Raw genomic sequence first — 23,422 nt, forward strand, 5'->3', positions numbered from 1 at the left:
ATTAGAACCAAAAGTTTTAAGATGCTATTGGGGGTAAGTGGGGAGCAATTATTGAAATCAAGAATTTAATATGGTTTTCCCTGGAATATAATGAAGCCTGCTTAGTTCATAGTAAAAACAAAAACAAGTCACCAAGGAAACACATTTAGCAAAATCCTTCTAGGTACACTACTCTGTGAAATTACTGAAAACTAGTGCTTTAAATCTTTCACTATCAATGGCCTAAAAAATCATACATATTTGTCCCAAAATAGGAAATTATTTCAATGCCCTCATACTGTAAGTATTCACTAAGCATTACTAAGTACCAGGAATTGATTTCAGTGATGGGGTACAGCAACAAACAAGACCAAATCCCTGTCTTAATGGCACATACAATCTTGTGAGAGAGACAAAGAATATAAAATAAGGTCAGGTAGTAAGAAAAATTAAGTAGAGTAGAGGTTAGAGCAGAGGAGAGAAGATACACTCTTTTACCATTCTAGTTAGGTCTGAGAATACCTCTTTGATACATGTGAGCACAGAACTGAATAAAGGAGGGTGTCATGCAAAGATCTAGGAGAAGAGCATTTTAGTCAGGAGGATATTAAATACAAGACACAACATTCCAGGCAAAGCCAAGATGGCCAGTGTGGCTGAACTGGGTTCAGAAAGGTTACTTGGAGGTGAAGGCAGGGGTCAGATCACAGAGTGCCTTGGATTTTCCTCTGAGTAATGAGAAACTATCCTAAGAAAAATAAAACTAGAATTAAGAATTGATGATACTGTACACCAATTTTTTTTTTCTCACTAGGCAATAGAATTATGGTTTAACCATCAGGCACATTTCCTATGCTTTAAAAAAATTTTTATGCATATTACAATTCAATACATGTTTTTCCTTCTTTTACACAAATGATAGCATATTATACCCACTGTGCTACATATATATTTTTTAACAATATAATTTAGAGATCTCTCCTTATCAATTTCTAGAGCTCCTTTCTTTTATGTAGCTGTACAGGATTCCATACTACGGCTGTATCACAATCCAGTTCTCTGATGAACATTTTAGGTGTTCCCGAAATCTTACTAGGGCAATAAATGCTGAAAATAACCTCATATGGAAGCCCATTCCCATGAATTAGTAAATCTAAAGAATATATTCCTAGAAGTGAAAACACTGTGTCAAAGAGTACATATTTGTAATTCTGCTAGACATAATCAAATTGATCTCACAGGGCAATTCTGCTAATGAAGACTCCACTGAGCAATGTATTAGTACCAATTTCCCCATAGGTGAGACTAGCCTATGGGACATATAATCAAACTTTTGGATGTCTACCCATCTGGCAATCACAAAATAATGATATGTTGATCTAGTTTTAATATGCATTTCTCTTAGGAGATTTAGCATCATTCCATGTATTGTAGAGCCATCTGTAATTTTATGTGAACTACTGATTTACATCTTCTCTCCATTTTTCCCACTCAGTTGCTAGTCCTTTTCTTATCAATCTGTCTTAGCAGATAAGAGTTCTTTGTAAATTAAGATTAGCCCTCTGTAATATGACATGCCATGTTTTCTCACAGCATGTAGTTTTGTCTTTTGATTCTACTTACAGTGATTTTTGCTACACAGGAATTCTTAACCTACAATTAAACTTATTAATCTTTTCTAAAATATCTCCAGGACTCTGATCATAATTAGATAAGCCTTCTCCAGTCTTCCCATTTCATTGCATTTCATCTTTACCCATTTCCTTCTAGTACATTCACAGTTTCATTAACACAGTTTGTTTTTAAACCATGGTACACACTATGAGGCATGGTTCCAATGCTTTGTTCAAACGGCTGGCAACTTGTCACAATATCAGTTATTAAACAAGGTTTCCCCCACTGACTTGGTATGTGACCTTTAACAGTCATTTAAATATTTGTGTATATTTGCATTTAGAAGTGGATTTTAAATGTTCTGTTAATCTATATATTCACGTGCCACGAATTATTTTAGTTACTGAAGCTTTATAAAATGATTTAATATCAACTAAGTCTGGTCCACACTCACTGCAAATATTTTTCCACAATGTTTCTGGAAAACTTTTTTTATTTATTTTTCCATATAAACAAGATAATTGGTTTGTCTAGGTTTAAAAGTGTTAGCATTTTTATGAGAACTGAGCTAAAATTTAGGGAAAACAATTTTGAGTTTTCCTATTTAAGAACCTGGTATGACTTTCGATTTGTTTAAATTGTCTGTTAGGTACTTTAGTTGTTCTTTTAAAAATCTTTTTTTATGTAGTCCTGCATATATTTCTAGTTTACTTCTGTTCATTTTATCTTCTGCATTACTATTATAAGTGGAGTTTTCCTTCCATTATATCTTTATTTTTTTCATTTTTGAGACAGAGTCTCGCTCTGTTGCCCAGGCTGGAGTGCAGTGGCACAATCTCAGCTCAATGCAACCTCCACCTTGCGGGTTTAAGTGATTCTCCTGCCTCAGCCTCCTGAGTAGCTGGGATTACAGGCGTCCTCCACCACATCTGGCTAATTTTTGTATTTTTAGTAGAAACGGGGTTTCACCATGTTGGCCAGGATGGTCTCAAACTCCTGACCTCAAGTGATCCACCCGCCTTGGCCTCCCAAAGTGCTGGGATTACAGGCGGCAGCCACCATGACCAGCTGTTTCCATTATATATTGAAAATATAATTTATTAGTATTGACTCCAGAAGAGAGATAATCTAAACAGCTTGATATCCACTGAAGAAATAAAGTTGTTGAAAGGTTACTACTTTGTGCTTCCTATCCTACATCCAGATGGTTTCAGTGGGAATCTGTTCTTGAACACATGGCCTGTCTGGGTGAGTCAGTACATTTTAACATAATTACTTTTATAAACATTAAGAATTGTATTTTAACATGCAATTGATATACATCACTGCAAACAAAAAGAATTTTTTTAAAAGTTCCAAATAAAATGTATTAACCAACATAGCAAGAAAACAGTATACTATATAGTATATATGTATCTAGTACAGTTATAGTACCTCAGCTTGAAATACTGTATGGCAAAAATGAAAATATATACAATAGAACAGTGTGTAATAAGTTTCCAGAAACTCTCATTAAAATAAAACATTTACAAAACTAAAAAATTAAACATAAAAGATTAGTGTGGAATTTAGAAGTTTGCTAAAAGTGCTTTGGTGACAGTGTCTGGGAAGATCAATGCTCCCTTGCTGTGTACCAAAGACAAGCTGGCAGCACAACTGGTGACACCATACATGGTATATACCCTTTATGACCTAGGGGGTCCAGTGCTAAAAAATTACCTTATAATTGTACTCCCATATATATAAAAATATTTTTAATAGTTCGTATGAAGCAGTTTCTAATACAAAAACTGAAACAACTTATGGACGTTCTTACATTGGATATATGAATCATTAAAAGAGTACTAATGAAAAGATGCTCAAAATCACTAATCATTAGAAAAATGCAAACCAAAACAAATATCACCTCACACCAACGAGGACAGCTATTATCAAAAAACTAGAAAACAACAAGTACTGCTAAGGATATGGAGAAATTGGAAGCCTTGTGCACTGCTGGTGGGAATACAAAATGGTACACCCACTGTGAAAAACAGCACGGTGCTTCCTCAAGGAATTAAACATGAAATTACTATGTGACTCAGGAACTTCATTTCTGGGTATATACCCAAAAGAATTAAAAGCAGGGCCTCTAAGAGATATCTGTATACCTATGTTAATAGCAGCAATATTCACAATAGCTTTAATACAGAAGTAACCCAAATATCCGGACAGATGAATGAATGAATAAGCAAAATGTTGTACATACATAAAATGGATTATTGAGCCTTAAAGACGAAAAAAATTCTGACATTTGCTACAACAAGGTCAAACCTTGAGGACATTATGCTAAGTGCAATAAGCCGGTTACAAAAGGAAATACAGTCAGCCCTTTGTATCCCTGGATTCCCCATCGAAGGAGTCAAGCAACTGCTAATCGAAAACATTCTGGAAAAAAAAAATTGCATCTATACTGAACATGGTCTTCTTTCTCTTGCCATTGTCCCCTAAACAATACAGTATAACAACTATTTATATAGCACTTACACTGTATTAGGTATTGTAAGTAATCTGGAGATGATTTAAAGTACACAGGAAGATGTTCATGGGTTATATGCAAACACTACACCATTTTATATCAGGTAAATGAGCATTTGTGGATGCTGGTATCCACAGAGTGTCCTGGAACCAACCCCTCACAGATACTGAGGGAACGACTGTACTGTAAGATTCCACATATATGATGTATACGAGTAGTCAAAATCATAGAGACAGAAAGTAGAATAGCGATTGCCAAGGGCTGGGAAGAAGGGAGAACGGGGAATTAACGGTTTAATGAGAATAGTTCCAGTTTTACAAGATGAAGAGTTCTGGAGATGGAAGTGGTGATGGCTGCATGACATTATAAATGTATTTAATACCACTGATCTATACACTTAAGGATAGCTAAGGTGGCAAATTTCATATCATGTTTATTTTACCAAAAGAAAAAACATGCGGGTAAAAAGATAATAAGGAATTTCTCCAAGAAAAGCTGCTGAGTGAGGAAAGTACAAAAGGGTATATTTAGTATACTCCAATTAGAGTATGTTTTTTTTGTAAGACTATCCATATACACATTCAGATATAATGTATATACAAATGCATATATCCGTAAGTGTATGAAATCCTTATTTAATCCTCATTCTACAAATGATGAATGTGAGCTTCAGAGTGGCAAAGAAACAGGTCAAAGGTCACATAGCTGGTAAATTGTAGGGCCTGCATTCAAACACAGGCTAACCTGCTTCTAAAGTCTGTATTTTTAATTGTATGTTAGTTATTTATTACACTAGCTTAGAATTAGGTTATCAGGCAGATAAGCTAAAATTTGATAGAATCAAAGAGGTAGAAATAAAATGAACATTATTTTATAAAATGATGAGGAAATATGATTCATTTTTTTTCTTAAAAAACTGAATGAATTGTAACTGTAGATAACAACCACAAGCATAAAGAAGGCACCTAACTGGGAATTTCTTCAATAAACTACAAACAGAAATTAATTATGAGTGGGTGACAACACGATTAAATACCACCCAAAGTTAAATTAATCTGAGAAACCATATGGCCTCCACAGGAGCTTTGTGAATTGAAACAATATTAAGAAAAGAAGGAAGAAAAGGAGGCTGGGAAGGCATGGAGAGAGAAGGGAAAGAAAAAAATTTTAATAACAATATTTAATATCTTGATGATTAATCTTATGATTACTAACACTTGAGCCTTTTCAGTATTTACTTACCTATTATAAGACAACTCCATTCAGAAGCATACTGAAGGAACATTCTAATTTACTTTCTTAACAAGCTCCTCTGGTATTCCTATCATCAAGTATTAAGAGAAGATGGCTCAAAGAAAGGCAATGATGATGCTTTCACCGTAACAAAACCCACAGAATTTACCAGAAGGCATTTTTACAATCACCTTACAGGTTAGGCCCAAAGAGATTCACCACTTGCCCAAAATTATATAACTGGTTCCAGACTAGCCAGGATTAGTGATTCTCATATTTACATATTAAGGAGAAAATAAAATAAAAATCTGGGCATAATCTAACTAGAAATATAAAGCAATGTTGTTAACAGTAACATAATTTGCTTCACTGGAAACAAAGTGGTTTTTAGACAAACATTAAATAAACTTTCCAGCACTTGTTTTGCAAATATAAAAACTATGAAGGGCTGGGTGCAGTGGCTCACGCCTGTAATCCCAGCACTTTGGGAGGCCAAGGCAGGCGGATCACAAGGTCAAGAGATCAAGACCATCCTAACCAACATGGTGAAACCCCATCTCTATTAAAAATACAAAAATTAGCTGGGCATGGTGTCGCGTGCCTGTAGTCCTAGCTACTGGGGAGGCTGATGCAGGAGAATCACTTGAACCCGGGAGGCAGAGGTTGCAGTGAGCCGAAATCGCGCCACTGCACTCCAGCCTGGGTGACAGAGTAAGACTCCGTCTCAAAAAAACAAAAAAAAAAACAAAAAAAAACTATGAAAATCTCCACTATAGTAACATATAAAAAGCATACAAAAAACTTAAATATAAAAAACTGATCAACTATAATTTTTAAATGAAATCATTTATTTGTCTCTGGTGGGAATCAGCACAAACAATTATAAACTTTTCATGAGGTGCGATGCTTTGTCCAAAAAGATCAGAGCACCATACAAATTCTGTCCAATTCAGCCAACTCACAAGTGAAACACTGCTCTTAAAAAAGAGGTATGGAAAATGAAAAGTCAATCCAGATTATATTCCAAACAATACAAAAATCAGGAAAAAGGATTTTTAAAACATAAAGGTTGTTACTGTTGCCATATCATGTAAAGCCCATGAAATAATCTTAGAGAGATGAAAGCCGAATTATAAGAATCTGATACATTATCAATATACATGTTCTCAAAGTAAAAACAGTGGGAAAAAATTCCCAAGGAAAGGTATGTAAACGGCAGAGATCATAATATTCCTGATTAAATTAGGGGATTAATTTCCCATCAGGAAGAACAAACAGAAAATCTGAACTTTTAAGTAACCATGCCAATGTAGAGAGGGAGGAAAAGGCAGAGGGGAAAAGAGAGAGGGAAAACAGAGTAAAGAAAAAATGAAAAAACAAAATGTGTAAGGAAGAAAAGCCAAAAAACACAAATTTAAAACACTCAGCACATGTACACACGGAGTATAAGATCATTTTTTAAATAACTTAAGCCAATAGTAAAACTAATTGTAAAATACAAAGTATCTCTTAATGGGGTTAAGTATTAAAAGGAAGCATATAAAATAAGTACTATATTACAATAGTGAACACTACTTCTTAATGCTCTTAAACTCATTAATTTTCCATTACTGAACACAAACTAGAGTAATAATTAAAAGTATGCTATGACATGGTGCTTATCTGATACATTTAAAATTCATAGGAATAACTATAAACAAAAATATGGTTTAAGCAAAATTATCTGAATAAGCAAAATTTAACTAAGCTATGTCATTATAACTAAGCTATGTCATTATAATTAATAACTTTCAATTTTTAAAAAGAGCATATTGAATGACAGCAGCAATCAGCATTTCTGTTATCAGTACTCTCCACCACAGAGCAGTGTCATAAAAGTCTTCCGTGAAATACAGAAGGTGTTAAATCAATTGCTATCACAATGATGACCCAAGAGAGGATTTCTACTGCCCAAGAACAACATGAAATGTATAATTCTATAACCTATGCTACTTACCTTGTCTTTGAAGATATGTGGATTCTGGTATATGAAATCTCGGTAGCTTTCTGTTCGTATTTTGTCCTAGGGTGGAGAGACGAAAACGCTGTGTTTATAGGACAGTCTAAACAAATAAATTTTTTAAGGTCGATATTTGCCATTTTATCACACATTGCTAGTTTCCATAGCAGCTTTTATACCTGGGATACCAAGCTTATTTTTTTTTCCTAAGAAAACAAAAAAGAATAGAAATAGCAACAACACACAAAGAAAATATTTTACGAAGACTGAAACTCAAATAAGACCCAAGTTCTTAAAAATGTGTACATTTTTCTCTTTATGTGTATTATCACCATAAGACCTCTTAGAGTGATAATTGAAGCTAATAAAAGATGAATATGTTTTCTCCTTTCAACAGGGCCTGGAAACTACAGCCTGATTCTCTGCACTACAGCTATATTAAAATAAGGGAGAAGCCAAGTGCAGTGGCTCACACCTGGAATACTCACTTGAAGCTAGGAGTCTGAGACCAGGCTGGGCAACAAAGTAAGACCCTGACTCCAAAAAAAAACAGAAATAAAAGTTAGGAGCTGGGTTTGGAGGCTCACGCCTGTAATCCCAGCACTTTGGGAGGCTGAGACGGGCAGATCACCTGAGGCCGGGAGTTTGAGACCAGCCTGACCAACATGGAGTAACCCTGTCTCTACCAAAAATACAAAATTAGCCAGGTGTGGTGGCGCATGCCTGTAATCCCAGCTACTGAGGAGGCTGAGGCAGGAGAATCGCTTGAACCGGGAGGCGGAGGTTGCGGTGAGCTGAGATCGCACCATTGCACTCCAGCCTGGGCCACAAGAGCAAAAATTCCATCTCAAAAACAAAAACAAAAGAAGAAAGGAGATAAAAATAAATAAATGCAAACATTGCAGCTACATACGAAAAATTACACTAAACTGGATACGTTTTTCAAAGAAAGTCATTGATCAGCACCTATCTGATTTACATTCCTGTTTTGTTTGTAAAAATTTCTGTAGTAGGAAATGATGTTTAAAAGCCTGTAAGCCTAAAAGTAAATCATTTGAGCCCTGCAGCCCACATTATAAGGCTCCTACACTCTGGAGTCTCATATAACCTTGTGGCCAAGGCAAGCACATAACTCTAACATTTATGCTGGTTCATGAATAGAGTTGATTCCCTAGGTTGAAACACATACTGACTGCAAAGTAAGCAGTTAGGGGCTCTGCTGTCAAGTTAGTACAATATGACTGTGATAAAAATAAGTATCACAGAATGGGAATTCTAGTTTTAAGTTTCACATCAGGGTGAAAACAAAATATTACATCAATTGCTACAATATCAAAATTTTATACAAATCATGCCCCCAAAATATTTTTATGCCAATTGAGACTTTTTTTAAAGCATAAAAGGAGATCTTAAAGGGCAAATTGTTTTACTTAAGTACTAGACCTAAAAAGGCAATTGTCCACAATTAATTCCATGTTTTCTGATTACTTCTCACTGCTTTACAAAAAAATTTTAAAATTAGGCTTATTAAATCTTCTCCCAAAGTTACTTTAAGAATTACTAAGATAAATAAATGTATATATAAACTAATTATCTAATTTTAAAACTTTTTTCAAAGCATACCATTTCATACATTTTCACAAATTTTATACTCCTCTGATACTATAACCAGTGATTTTGCAGAAACAACAAAACTTACACAGGGTGAACATCAGTCAGGAATGCAGTCACTCAGAAAGGTCTCACTAATCATACTGCCTCACCACTACTTCCACTTAATCAATAGAATTCCAACTGCTGTCCTAACGCCATGCACTGCTACTCAACTAAATTACAATCTTTCATTCTGGCTCTTTCAATATATTCATTTGTTTTTGTTTGTATGCTCATGCTGGTGTAATGAAATCCAAAGTATACAAAACATAGTGCCTTGTATATAGCAGAGCTTCAATTCAGTCACTGAATTTTTGAAAAAAAAGAAAAATCCAAAAATAAGAAAATGTAAGCAAACAAAAGAGTAGCTTTTATAACAATTTCTAAAAATTTATTCTAACAAAGGCTAACATGTCAATACAAAACAATAAACAGAAATTAAAAACATTTTTTATATCAACCTTGAAACTAAGAAAAATAAAATAAAAAAATTACTGCTCCAATACTTAGGAGCAAGATAATATTTTAAGACTAGTAAGGTATCAAGAAATTATTCCTGCAAATATAAAGAAAAGAATGAAGGTAAAGAAAACAGTTATATACTATAAATTTTACAGATACAAGCAACAGTATGTTTTTAATTTACAAGCTCATAAAGGTGGTGGTGCTCACTTGGTAGTCCATGAGACAGTTGCAGATACAATAAAGAGAATGCAGCAAAGAAAAATTACTAAAATTTCACTTTACTAAAGGGCACTATGATCTGTGATAAATGTACAACAGAATGAATAATGTTGATCTTAAAACAAAGAAGACTGATGCATTTCGGATTTACAGTATTAGTCAATGATGACTCTTCTTCAAAAAGATAAAGTGGCAAGGAGTTTTGAAAGTTCATGTAATTTATCCCTCTATCAATTATATCTCTGGAATTCAAGAAAGGTATCTTCATCTTATCTAAAGAAATAAGATCACAAGCTATTTTTTTAAAAATTATAATCAAAACATGTACCAAAAATAGTGTCATAAAAAGACATGAAGCCAAGCAACAAAAAACCCGAATTATACTCTCTAAAAACAAGGCCGATTCCAACCACAAAAATATGTCCTGTAAATATGATTTCTCAATTTTAAATGAGTTACAAAAATTAGGTAAGATTCTAGTGGTAATATACCTTGAACAGTTTATGTGTGCTAAGAATCATTCTGATAAGAAACGAGAAATAAAGCTGTGATATAAGGCATGCTTCCCATTCATTCACAGCACATAACTTGGCAAAATGCAAATGTATAAACAGTTCTTTTTGAATCAACTATCCATATGTCCTATAGACATTTAATAGAATCATTTCCAAGGGGAGGATATTACACTGCACAAGAACTAAAGGAAGCTAGGGCACACAGAATGATATTTAAGTGATTCTCTCAAAGGGAAAAGGTGACACTGGAAACTTCAAGTTGGAACTTCTTAAATCTATATGTACATCGAAAGGAGTTAAAGGTACCAGACCAGGTGTGAAATCTTATGGTTACTGACATATAGATACAAGCGTCCAGGATAAAGATTTGTAAATGGTCAGTACTTAAACTGAATTTCCCTGATGATTGTACTCACAACGCTCAACACTCTACTGGAAGTTTCAGTAACCTTTAACCTGTCTGAAAAGCCCAACACAATTTCCATACCAAAGGAATGAAAGGTTTATGGTATTTAATGGGACAATTTAAAATGACAAACATGGCTCCAGATAAACTTCTTTAAAGAAAATATTCTAAACATAAAAAAATAAAGAAAATGAAGCAAGTCAATTTCTTTTCAACGAATTCACTGAGACTCAAAATAATGTATTACTTATAATAACGTATCTATTATTTATAATGCTATGCCATTACCCAAGTGACAACAAAAAGCACAACCACGACATGTAATTAGTAATGACATGACAATGTTTTAAAAGACCCCACATAAGTACAATTATCAATTACCAAACTTCTATTCTGTGATCCGGCAAAACCGAATCAACAAAATATATACATGTTATCAAATATCCCTGGTTAGCTTAAATGCCTGTGCTTCAGGGAAACCATAAAATAAAACAATCTCTGGAGGAAGGATTTAGAAAGGGATATTTTGTTTGTTGGTTTTAAGACTAGGTAATGGTGGCATCTAAAATTCAGAGATAAACATCTTAACTTTCAATGATTACGTTCCAACATTTATTTTACTCTACGTAGATACTCTAAATTTCACTGAACTAAAAATTACATCTTCCTATTTTACAATCTATAATACTTAATAAAATGTATAATTATCAAGTATAGCTAGAAATCAACTTTTATTTTACACGGATATTACCGTTATAAAAATTAAAACCAGCCAGATTTAAATACAGTCACGTGTTGCTTAATGCTAGGGATACTTCTGAGAAATGTGTTGTGTGAACATCACAGAGCATACTTCACAAATGCAGATGGTATATAGCCTACTATACACCTAGGCTCTGTAAGATAGCCTATTACTCCTAGGCTACAAACCTGTACAGCATGTCACTGTACTGAATACTGTAGGCAACTATAACACAATGGTATTTTTGTATCTAAGCATATCTAAACATAGAAAAGGTACAGTAAAAATATGGCATTATAGTCTTATGGCGGCACCACCACATCAGTCTCATTGACTGAAACATTAGTATGCAGTGCATGACTGTATCTAATTTGACCAGTTCAGGAAATACTCCTGTATGTCAATGATTTCAAAGGTAAAAAAGTTACCATAATAATTGTGAGATTTATAATTAAACTTTATATCAAAGAATTATTATTGGCCCAAACAAAAGTCAGTATGGCTATTTAAAACACTGAAATTAATCATTTCCTATATACATTAAAAGGTAAATATATAATCCATCTAATTGTTCCTATTTAATAGTTGCCTTTGAGAAGACTAAAATTGCCAAGTTTTTCCAATATTTTAAGGAAAAAGTGATTTCATAAAAAGATTAATAATGATTTTAAATGGAATGTACAAATGACTGATGCTTCTGTAATCTTTTCTTCTTCTTTCCTTTTTTTTTTTTTTGTAGACAGGGTCTCACTACATTGCCCAGGCTGGTCTCGAACTCCTGGGCTCAAGCAATCCTCCTGCCTTGGGCTCCCAAAGTGCTGGTATTACAGGCATGTGCCACCGTGCCCAGTCTTGTAATATTTTCAACCCAAGATGAGCTATCAAGCACCAAAGAGGTGTTTAAAAAGCAGCTCTCCCCACCCAAAAAAAGGAGGTCTCCTACAGTGTACATATATATTAAGAAAGAACCTGTTCTATTTTTCCTTTAGTATGGATTTGGCACATTTGTGTTCTTTTCTAACCTTTAGCATTTCTTCATGTATCCCATAATGCCCGTATGAGCTGAAATAAACACCGTCCTCATCCTCCTGGAGGTCCGCAATGATACTAGTAGATGACGAGCAGGTTCTGACATCTGCGTTCATCACAAAATCCTGAGCAAATTGTCTGTAATCAATTTGAAATACACCCTTGAGACAGGTTTATTGGATCATGAATAAAGGAAAGGCTAGAGGTTGAAGAAGAGGAAAGAGGAGGCAGTACAGTGTGATGAGCCTTCTAAATCACATTCTACCTTGAACAACTGAAAGCTCCCCCTGCTGGATCTGAAGCAACGGTAATATTCAAAAACAATTTTATGCATTCCTTCTACAAACCACAAAAGCAATGCCAACTGCAGATTATCCTCTTTATGTCTTTCAACTGAACAAAATAAGCATATTACTTTTATTATCCTCTATTATTTCTATTGTTTTAAAATCCTTTTTTAGCAACTGGATCAATGTTGTGTATTTCAGCTCTATTAATATTCTTTAAAACCATATTATTTCTTGGGAGTGTTATATAAGCAGAAAGTAGACCCAAATAGATAATTATTTATATACACCAACACCACCCACTCCAGCTCTAAAACTCAGATCCCTCTCAGATCATGACATATTAGGAATCCATAAGGTATACAAAAGGGAGAAGTCCAAAGGGGCAAAAGGTAAAGTTGGTGTTGGTTGCTTGGTTACCTAGCATAAAAATTCTGAAACAGAAGAGGAACTACAATTGGTTCTACTACCTTTCCCGCTGAACATACATTCTGGCAAATCATCAAATAGGTACTCAGGCAACAGCAAACAGCTTACAAATCCAACAGGAAGGCCTGTGAGGTATACTTTAATGCAGAATCTCAGGCCCTGTTCTCAATCTCCTGAATCAGAATTTACATTTTAACAGGATCCCAATTGATTCCTATGCACATTAAACTTTGAAAAGTACTACACCAGTACAATGCTAATTTATTCACTGGAAAAAACTGTCACTGTGTATCTGGTTTTCTGGGTTCATACTATACCATAATTACATTTTGATTCTTCCCACACCCACCCCCCACACACAAGACAAAGTCTTGCTCTGTTGCCCAGGTTGGAGTACAGCAGCATGATCTCGGCTCACTGTAACCTCCACTTCCCGGATTCAAGCAATTCTCCCGTCTCAGCCTCCCAAGTAGCTGGGATTATAGGCATGCACCACCACACCCCAGCTAATTTTTGTATTTTTAGTAGAGATGGGGTTTCACCATGTTGGCCAGACTGGTCTCAAACTCCTGACCTCATGATCCACCCACCTTGGCCTCCCAAAGTGCTGAGATTACAGATGTGAGCCACTGCAGCCTACATTTTGATTCTTTAAAAATAAAAACTTCAACCCTGTATTTTCCTCAAACCTCAAAAAGATTAATCCTTCCACTTTAAAAAACGAAGACAGATAAAGTAAAATGGAGAAATCAGCTGCAAACAGGAAAACTGAAAGGAAGCCAATAAAAAACAAAAACATTCATGAGGACAACATTTGTCAGAACGCATCAGAATAGGTAAAACCGTGAGACTTTATATTAATTAACGATATCCATAATGTATAAAAACGCTACATATCTTTAACTGTATGAAGATAAAATATCTACATTGTACTTTCCAGTATATGAAATGTTCTATATTCTACTTTGCCATTGGTTGTATTATTTTGGAGCTCTAAACAATTAATTTTGCAAGATTGATAAATTACTTCATTTTTTGCAGATCCTCACGTGCTCTAGCCAATTCGGCTTCAGCAGACAGTGCCCTGGCTTCCATACGTTTCAATTTTTCAACAACAGATGTATTTTCACTGAGTCCATTGGGGTATGAGAAGGGTACTGACACCGGTTCATAAAGATCTTCCACATCTAAAGAAATAAATGGACATTATCATCAGGCCATCTTATAACAACAAAACAAGTATAAATATGTTAGGAATAAATATGTCCTAAGTTTCTACTATGTGGCCAATTGAGAAAGATTAGTGAAAGTACTTTTAATTGAATATTAATCATCTTGGCTTTGCACAGTGGCTTACGCCTACAATCCCAGCATTTTGCAAGGCCAAGGCAGGCAGATCACTTGAGGCCAACAGTGATCAAGACCAGCCTGGCCAATTTGGTGAAACCTTGTCTCTACTAAAAAAAAAAAAAAAAAAAAAAAAATACAAAAAATTAGCTAGGCCTGGTGGTGCGGGCCTGTGGTCCCAGCTACTTGGGAGACTAAGGCAGGAGAATTGCTTGAACCTCAGAAGTGGAGGTTGCAGTGAGCTGAGATCACACCACTGTACTCCAACCTGGGGAATACAGTGAGACTCGGTCTTAAAAATAATAATAATAAATATTTATCATCTAAACTATTTCAGTTTGAATTCAAAGAGCATGCTGTTAGTCTAAGTTTTTCATTAGCTGGCTCAACTGAACATATTTAAATATTAATTATACTCAACCAAATCCAGGAAGAAAAAAGTAGAAAGAAAAAAACCTAATATTTATTGATCAGCAGGTATCTTTCAAGTACATCATTACATCTCGTTTTATTCTCAAAACACAGTAAAGATGTATTTATCCCTATTTGAGGCATGGAAAAAATAAATTTCAGAGAAATTAAGTGACTATCCCAAACTTATATATCTGTTTAGGGAAGAACTAAGATTTAAACTCACACCTGCATTCCCAACCCATGTTCTTGCCATTACACAAAGCCACCTCCTAGCCTGTGTCCTTATCGTAGCAGGTATTAAATTCAGATATTGCTTAAGGGAAATCCTGCCATATATGACAATATGAATGAACGTGGAGGACATTATGTGAAGCAAAATCAGACAGACACAAACAGACAAACACTGTGTGATCTCACTTTTGTGTGGAATTAAAAAAAAACTCACAGAAGCAGAGAGTGAAATGGTGGTGGAAATGAGGAGATGTTGGTCAAAGTGTACACACTTTCAGCTACAATACGAGTAAGGTGTGGGCATGTGCCTATGGTAAAGTGACTATAGTTAAAAATGCCATACTGTATACTTGAAATTTGCAGACAGTAGATCTTAGCTGTTCTCAACACAAAAATAAAAAATGGAATGTGAGGTGATGATGTTAATCAGCTTGGTTACAGTGATCACTTCACAAAGTATATGCAAATCAAATCATCATATTGTATACTTGAAATGTACAAAATTTTCACTTATCGATTATACCTGAATAAAACTGGAGGAAAAAAAAACATTCCTAAGGACAGTGTGCAAAGAATTCTACACACTAATTTTTCATCCTGGGCAAGGTGGAATGAAATCTATACACTAAAGTCTTATTGCTGATATTATTAAATATCCTAATTCCTAGTATTTTTAAATTATTGATTTAATTTTAATTTCACTATATTTAATTTTAATTTCACTTGTCTGCAAAGATAAGTTAATATATGTAGTTTGTGAATTTCACAAAATCAATGTCCATTTACTGGTCTAACTTTCAGATCAACTTAAGGCAGGAAGTAGTGCAAATATTACCTTTTCCCCTCAGGATAGCACTGGAAGAAATGTGACTTTGTAAACATTCCTATTCATTTTTCAGTTGTGAAGACACTTCTTCAGAGTTAGGACAAAACAGCTAAGCCTAACGAATGCCTAATACTATAAGAGACTACAGCCTAAGTTGAATTCTTGTTATAAAAGCAGTGCAGGGTGTCACTAACTTCTAATCACTCTGGTAGAATATTGAGTCACTGAGGTTTAAAAACTGCATTCATTCACTATCTAATTCACCAAAAATTAATGAACACAACAAAATATTTCCAAATTATATAAGGCTGGTATACTGTGTTTTCTACTTCCTACTACAAACCTCATTTTGTATTTTGATTTCAAAATTCTTCAAACTGGTCAGTTTCTGTTTTGTTTTCTGCTGCAATGAAAATTGTCATAATAAAAACTTTTTAATGTTAAGAATATGCAGATAATTATATATTAAAGATTAAACTTAGAGATTTGAAAAAGAGAAAGGATTTAGTTAATATTAAGATTCCTAACTACAATTTGCTAGAATTCAAAGGCCTAAACCATATTCAGAAAGACAAATTTCCACGTCTACCTTCTGTCTCAGGATGTTCAAATCACCTGGATACTTCTTTCAGGCAGAGAAGAATTACTGCAAAAGTTGGCCAATATTTCAGTAAAATATAACAATTATAAATGTGTATAAACCTCACATAAGAGCTCCAAAATAAATGAAGCAATTAAAGGCAAAAACAGACAATCCTTTGATCACAGAGTATTTGGTTTTTTTAGACAGAGTCTTGCTCTGTCACCTGTATCCCAGGTTCAAGAGATTCTCCCGCCTCAGCCTCCCAGTAGCTGGGACTACAGGTGCCCGCCACCATGCCCGGCTAACTTTTTGTATTTTTAGTAAAGATGGGGTCTCACTGTGTTAGCAAGGATGGTCTCGATCTCCTGACCTTGTGATCTGCCCGTAGCCTCCCAAAGTGCTGGGATTACAGGCATGAGCCACCGCACCTGGCCGACTATTAGTTTTTAAGCAACTTAACTTTTCTATTGAAACCAACTACGTGATGAGGCATTTAGAGAATTTTAAAAAGCATGTCTTTTCCTAAAACACTTTACCTCCATTTTGCCATAACAAATGGCCTTATGTTAATTAAAGTAGATACACTTATGTTCATCTTACCAAATTGAAGTAAAAGGTCATCTTCTAATACTGGCTTCAAATATTCTTCTTTCTCCCAAGGCACTGGGTTGTATATGGAATTCATGTACTCAACTGTAGGATTCTGGATATAAAATTAATTTCATGATTTTTTCATTAATCACAAAATCTCCTTAGTAAAAACTACAGAATTAAACAAAGGAAATTATGTTTGCATTACACAAAATCAGTATGTCTCTAAAAAGTCTGTACACGCCTCTCATTTCATTAACTTGCTGTATGATTGCTTAATCAGTAGTTTCAATGCAGAGTTTTTTTTACTGTTTGGATTTGGGGAAAGTGTTGTCATGTCATTAAACATTCATTTAAGTAGGACAAAAAAAAAACACAAAGTATTTGAAAAAAACAGAAAAAAGAGCAACCAAAATACTTAAAATCACATTAGAAATTATTTCTGATTTTACAGATCCTGTCCATCAGTATTTCCCTTTATCTGACACTGAATTACTTTTTCACATACACGGATTCATCTCTTAGACGCAGTGAAAATAGTGTTTGTTAGTTATGGTAGACATTTACATGGTGCTTTCTGCTGTGCTAGTTCCTAATGTCCATGATTCCCCAATATAATGAGTACCGAATTTAATGCAGTTCCTCATATTCTTTTAAATAATCAGTACACTGACAGTCACAGTAGCATTTCTTTAATTTCTAAACAAAATTGTAAATTAAGCTGTCAACTTACCTTAAGTCTAATAAAATTTATTAGCTTAATGTATCCATAAAATTCAAGTCCTAAAGGGGGAAAAAAGATAATTCACCTATTTTAACATAAGGAGTTTTGTTTAACTGACCCGTTCTATAAAGACTTCTCTGATTAAACAATAAAATACTTCTGACCTCTAAATTACTACTTATATTTTGAATTTTATTAAGAATTAGAAGTAGTAATACGACAATACTTCTGTATTGAGAAGCAGCCATAGAAGACAAATTAAAGTTTTTGTAGTATTTCTAAAAAGATGGGAAATTGATTTTTAAAATTCTGCTCCTCCTTTGTCAGAACAACACAAATCTGGAAAATTAGGTCCGACATTTTACCAAGTATTTGGCAACTGATATCAGAGCTGAAAGTTTTAAATCCCTAATTTTTATGGTGTGTATCAAATTATAATTTTGCCAGGACATGGTGTATACTAGCTTCTACATGAAGTTAAATGATGCAAACCCAATAAGGCTTGTTATCTGGTTCTCCTATCTTTCCAGAAATTAAGCAGCATTTAAAACAAAGGAAAGCAGTAATATAACCAACCAACCAATTATTTGTCATAAAACTGTTGTTATGAGAAAGCTTTAATAGTATACAAACCCCCTATATTGTTAAGTGAAAAAAAAAAACACAAAACATAATTCTATCTCAAGTATGATTCTAATACTTTAGAAATGCAACATTAAAAACATTAAGGCTGGGCACAGTGGCTCATGCCTGTAATCCCAGCACTTTGGGAGGCCAAGACGGGTGGATCACCTGAGGTCGGGAGTTTGAGACCAGCCTGACCAACATGGAGAAACCCTGTCTTTACTAAAAATACAAAATTAGCCAGTGTGGTGGCGCATGCCTATAATCCCAACTACGCGGGAGGCTGAGGGAGGAGAATCACTCGAACCCAGGACACGGAGGTTGCAGTGAGCCGAGATCACGCCATTGCACTCCAGCCTGGGCAACAAGAGCAAGACTCCGTCTCAGAAAAAACAAAAAAACAAAAACAAAAACAAAAAGCATTAAAATATGAGGCTGTCATTTATGCCTTACAAAAGTACTTGCACCTGAATTTATGATTTATGAACATGTGATACCACATATTTATCTAACACTGAAACATCTGTTAGTATTTGCTATTCTTCAATAATGTCCCTTCTTAGTTGTCAACAAATATAGGGACCAAAACACTTATTCTGTATTGTTTTTTTGTGTGTGTGTGAGACGGAGTCTCAGTCTGTCGCCCAGGCTGGAGTGCAGTGGCCTGATCTCAGCTCACTGCAACCTCTGCCTCCCGGGTTCAAGTGATTCTCCTGCCTCAGCCTCCCAAGTAGCTGGGACTACAGACACGTGCCACCATGCCTGGCTAATTTTTTGAATTTTTAGTAGAGTTGGGGTTTCACTGGGTTAGCCAGGATGGTCTCGATCCCCTGACTTTGTGATCCACCCACCTCAGCCTCCCAAAGTGCTGGAATCACAGGCGTGAGCCACCGCACCTGGCTTATTTAATTTTATTGTAGTATAGCTCTTCTATATCCATTTAAAGAAGTGGAAGTCCTTAATCGTAAGGCAAGTGTGTTTAAATAAAAGTTTCAATAGAAACATCACCTGAGTACTTTGCATATTAACCTTAACTTCATCACTTTTTCCAGTCTCTACCAAACTTTGTATAAAACTCAGTCTCATAGGCTGTGAAGTTCATGTCATTCTTCGAGCTGATTAAGTTGTCTTTTTTCAAATGAACTGCCTCCTTTTTCAAGTCCTACATCTACACTTGCTCTCCCTAAATCTAATATGTAATCACATAAAATGTAAAAATGTAATCGCATGCCAAATCTGTTTTTGTTTTTAGTTGAAAAGCTAATATAAGCTTAAATATAGTGAATCTTGTCTAGAAGAGTGACTTATTCATCTTTTCTCAAGGACTGCTTGTCAAAAAAACTCCATTTCCACAAGATAAGATGTTGCTGTATGATTTGCCATATTAAACTCATACAGAAAAGGGTCTGAAAAACTATAAAATCTGAACTTACATTTCACAACCTTCTTTTTTTTTTTGAGAAGAGTCTCACTGTCACCCAGGCTGCAGTGCAGTGATGCCATCTCAGCTCACCGCTACCTCCACCTCCCGGGTTTAAGCAATTCACCTGCCTCAGTCTTCTGAGTAGCTGGGATTACAGGTGTGCATCACCACACCCAGATAACTTTTGTATTTTAGTAGAGATGGGGTTTCACCATGTTGGCCAGGCTGGTCTTGAACTCCTGACCTAAAGTGACCACCCACCTCAGCCTCCCAAAGTGCTGGGATGACAGGTGTGAGCCTCCATACCTGGCCAAATTTCACAACTTAAATTGCCTTTATTCTAAAAAACACTCACCATGTTTATGAACCATGCTGTCAATATTAAATTGATGCTCAGACTTACAGTGTGAAAATGTTTCTTCGGCAGACGTGAATAACCTGAAAAATTAAGCAATAGCTTCATGGAATAGTCCCCCAAGAAGTCTAAATACTGATTTCATGCTACATATACACTTTTTTTTTTTTTTTTACTCTGCTGGTTTCTAGTTTTATTTCCAATTAAGAAAAAACAAACAGACTTGTATCTGAAAGGAAGGGAACCCAGCATTTCTAAAGGGAATTAGTACTTCTGAGTCCCATTTTACACCTAAAACCAATTATCGTTTAAACATCAAGGTGAATTTATTTGTCAAATAATGTCACTGATTTTATCAACAAGCTTTTAAGAGAGTTCCCTTTGATAGAGTCTGTTTCTCTCAAGTCACACAATTTCTCTACTTGAGATTTTTCTCTCCTCTAAGTGTCAACTCTGCTTTCAGAGGCTTTGAACTGGCACAGCTCAAACTGCTTTTAGAAATAAAGCAAAAAATGTAATTTTACAGCTGGCATACTCCCAAAGTGTCTTATTTCAAAAGTGATCTTGTAGTGTTCCCGACGTACTTGCATTATAGACACTGTGAGGATCAAGCCTCTTTATTATGTGACATGCAAATCTGAAGGACACTTAAACAGGAATACACAGCAGAGAAGCTGCATACCTTATCTATATTCCTAACACATGTGGAGCATTAGTTTTCAACAAATGTTTACCAAGATAGGTTATTTGGAGTATTTATGGAGGCTATCACAGCCACTGCACCACTGGTGCTCAATAAATACTGTATGATAACTAGAATATATACAGGCATTCTATCTACCCAATGGGGCTACAGATGAGAACACTAACACACCACCAATCAGCATCATGCCCAGATACAGGGAACACTGAAAAAAAGTATTAAAGTAACACTGGCCAATGCCAGCCGGGCCTCTTTCCTGCCTATTTGCCTAGGACAGCAGCCAAAGCTTCCCAAGACTAATAGGCAGAATTTTAAGTGGCAGGAATGTGAGTTTGGAAATAAGCCCACCACAGCTTTGTGACCTTGAGCAAATTATTGATACTGCAGTCTCTTTTTCTCTAAGTGAAAAATCCTACTTAAGGAAGGTGAACTTCTTTCTTAGGCTATGTAAACCGCTCAAATGTAACAGAAATGTTTCACCTGAGAAGCTCCCTACTTGTTAAATAATTAGCATGGTAAAGCTGGAAGGCTCTGTAGGGATTATATAGTTCAGTGTGGCTCCCAAATTTGTTACTCATTTAGTAACTCGTTAGTAACTTCACTGTTACTTCTGATCTTGTTCTCAAAAAACAGAATATTCCTAGACCCCATCCCTGATTTAGAAGGATTCAGGTGCAGAGTTCAGTATCATTTTGTTGTTGTTGTTTCAGCGTTTCAAGCGACAAGATTACGGAACCACAGATTCAATGCACTACTAGTCAAAAGCTGGTAGTACAACCGGCCTTCCAGTTCATGGTTCCCACTTTCTACTACTGAGGGTCCTCCTTCTCCACAAGCCCTCACCCCAGACCAGTGTTCCAGAATTCAAAGACAGGCCACTCTGGCTCGCCTCCTGCCCGAAGTCGTTCCTGGGCACACAGACCCACGGGCCTGGGCACACTAGGGCAGGGGCCAGGCGCTGAGGTGGACGAACCTGTTACAGAACAGGCAGGGGGTCTGTTGCTTGTCGTGGGGGAGATCAGCATCGTCCTCATCCTCCCAGGCAGCCTCGTCCCCGCTGTCCGACAGTTCTGGCGGGTCCTCCTCATCCTCCACAGCGCCCCGGCCGCCTAACACACGCACAACAATCAGATCGGCCTCGGACACCAGTGCGGCCCGCGGGCTCGAGGAGCAAGTGAGGATGGGCTCTCCCCCGCCCCGTCCACCCGCAGCCCTCACTTAGCACCTCCTCCGTGCTCCCTGCGAGCCCCCAACCCCGCCTGGGCCGGGCCCGTGTCCCGGAGGGTCTTCCACCGGCCCCACAGCGGCACGGCCTGGGGCCGGGCGAGCTGGGTGCTGAGGGGCCAGGGTACCCACCGGTAGCGCCTGACGCTAACGAGCACATGGCTGTGGTACCCCGAGAGCCCGGCGTGCCTAGGGGCGGGGACCAGGATGGGCAACGAGCGCGCGCAGCGGCCTTAGCGCGAGCACAAGCGCGAGCCCGCGGCGGGATCGGGTCTCCGGGAACTTCGCAGATAGCCGGGAACGTCTGAGCGCGCGCGCTTCCGGCCTCGAGGCGCCGTGTGGGTCACGTGAGGTGGGGGCGGGGCGACAGCGGGGGCTCCGCCTCCTCCCGCCGCAGGGTTGACGCAGTGCGCGATGAGGAGGCGCGCTGATGACGGTTAATGTTGCAGCCCAGGAGGTGACTTCTCTCTTCCTTGGGTTGCGGCAGGCGTTAGTGGGAGGTCCCGGCCCGCTGCTCTGAGCCCCGAGGCAGAGAGACGTCGCAGCGGTTTTGCTGTTGGCATCCTGTCCTCTGTGCGCCCCTTTTTCCTGGGATGAGCCGTTAGCGGAGGGGCGATCGGCCCATGACGCCCTCTGGTGGCGGAAAAGGCCAAACGCTGAAGGCTCGGCTGGTTTCTGGGCTCCCAGGTCCTGGAGGGGGTGCAGCTGGCGAGGGGGAACGAACTGCATGGGCCAGGGTGGGTCTACTGCAGGGACAGATAGGCGTCAAACCCCCCAAAACGGATTTTAATATTTGGTTAAGTGAGAACGTGAACTCTAGAGGCAGTGTTCTGTGTTTGAATCCAACCCATGTCACTTTGTAATTACGATCTTGGGCAAGTTACTTCACCTCTCTCTGCCTCAGTTTCATCAAATACAAAACAAGGATAATAACCGCACTTGGGCCGGGCACGGTGGCTCATGTCTGTAGTCCCAGCACTTTGGGATGCTGAAGCGGGCAGATCACCTGAGGTCAGCAGTTCGAGACCAGCCTGGCCAACATGGTGAAACCTTGTCGCTACTAAAAATACAAAAATTAACCGGGTGTGGTGGCACATGCCTGCAATCCCAGCTACTTGGGAGGGTGAGGCAGGAGAATTGCTTGACCAGGGAGGCCGACCTTGTAGTGAGCCGAGATTGTGTCATTGCACTCCAGCCTGGGCAACAGGGCAAGACTTCATCTTAAAAAAAAAAAAAACCCTGCACTAACCTCAGGACTACAGTAAGGATAAAGCGAGATAATACATGTA

The 23,422-nt window shown here is 37.1% G+C and overlaps 1 protein-coding gene across 5 annotated transcripts in view; it reads right to left on the bottom strand.

Moving 5' to 3' along the window:
- PRMT3 (protein arginine methyltransferase 3) overlaps positions 1-22,473 on the bottom strand; it is a 134,520-nt gene extending 112,047 nt beyond the window's left edge. The window contains exons 1-8 of one of the 5 annotated variants that reach the window (XM_008004263.3): positions 22,266-22,473; positions 21,883-22,018; positions 20,207-20,289; positions 17,814-17,863; positions 17,090-17,192; positions 14,116-14,275; positions 12,366-12,510; positions 7,341-7,406 (exon numbers count right to left, since the gene is read on the bottom strand). In XM_008004263.3, coding sequence (XP_008002454.2) covers positions 7,341-7,406; positions 12,366-12,510; positions 14,116-14,275; positions 17,090-17,192; positions 17,814-17,863; positions 20,207-20,289; positions 21,883-22,018; positions 22,266-22,293 — 771 coding nt within the window. In that variant the 5' untranslated portion in view covers positions 22,294-22,473. The remainder of the gene's footprint in view (positions 1-7,340; positions 7,407-12,365; positions 12,511-14,115; positions 14,276-17,089; positions 17,193-17,813; positions 17,864-20,206; positions 20,290-21,882; positions 22,019-22,265) is intronic. The other 4 variants (XM_037999574.2, XM_037999575.2, XM_008004272.3 and 1 more) reach the window with 4 other exon arrangements.
- Positions 22,474-23,422: the final 949 nt, after the last annotated feature.

Source organism: Chlorocebus sabaeus, chromosome 1 (genome assembly GCF_047675955.1).
Source record: "Chlorocebus sabaeus isolate Y175 chromosome 1, mChlSab1.0.hap1, whole genome shotgun sequence".
Lineage (NCBI taxonomy): Eukaryota > Metazoa > Chordata > Mammalia > Primates > Cercopithecidae > Chlorocebus > Chlorocebus sabaeus.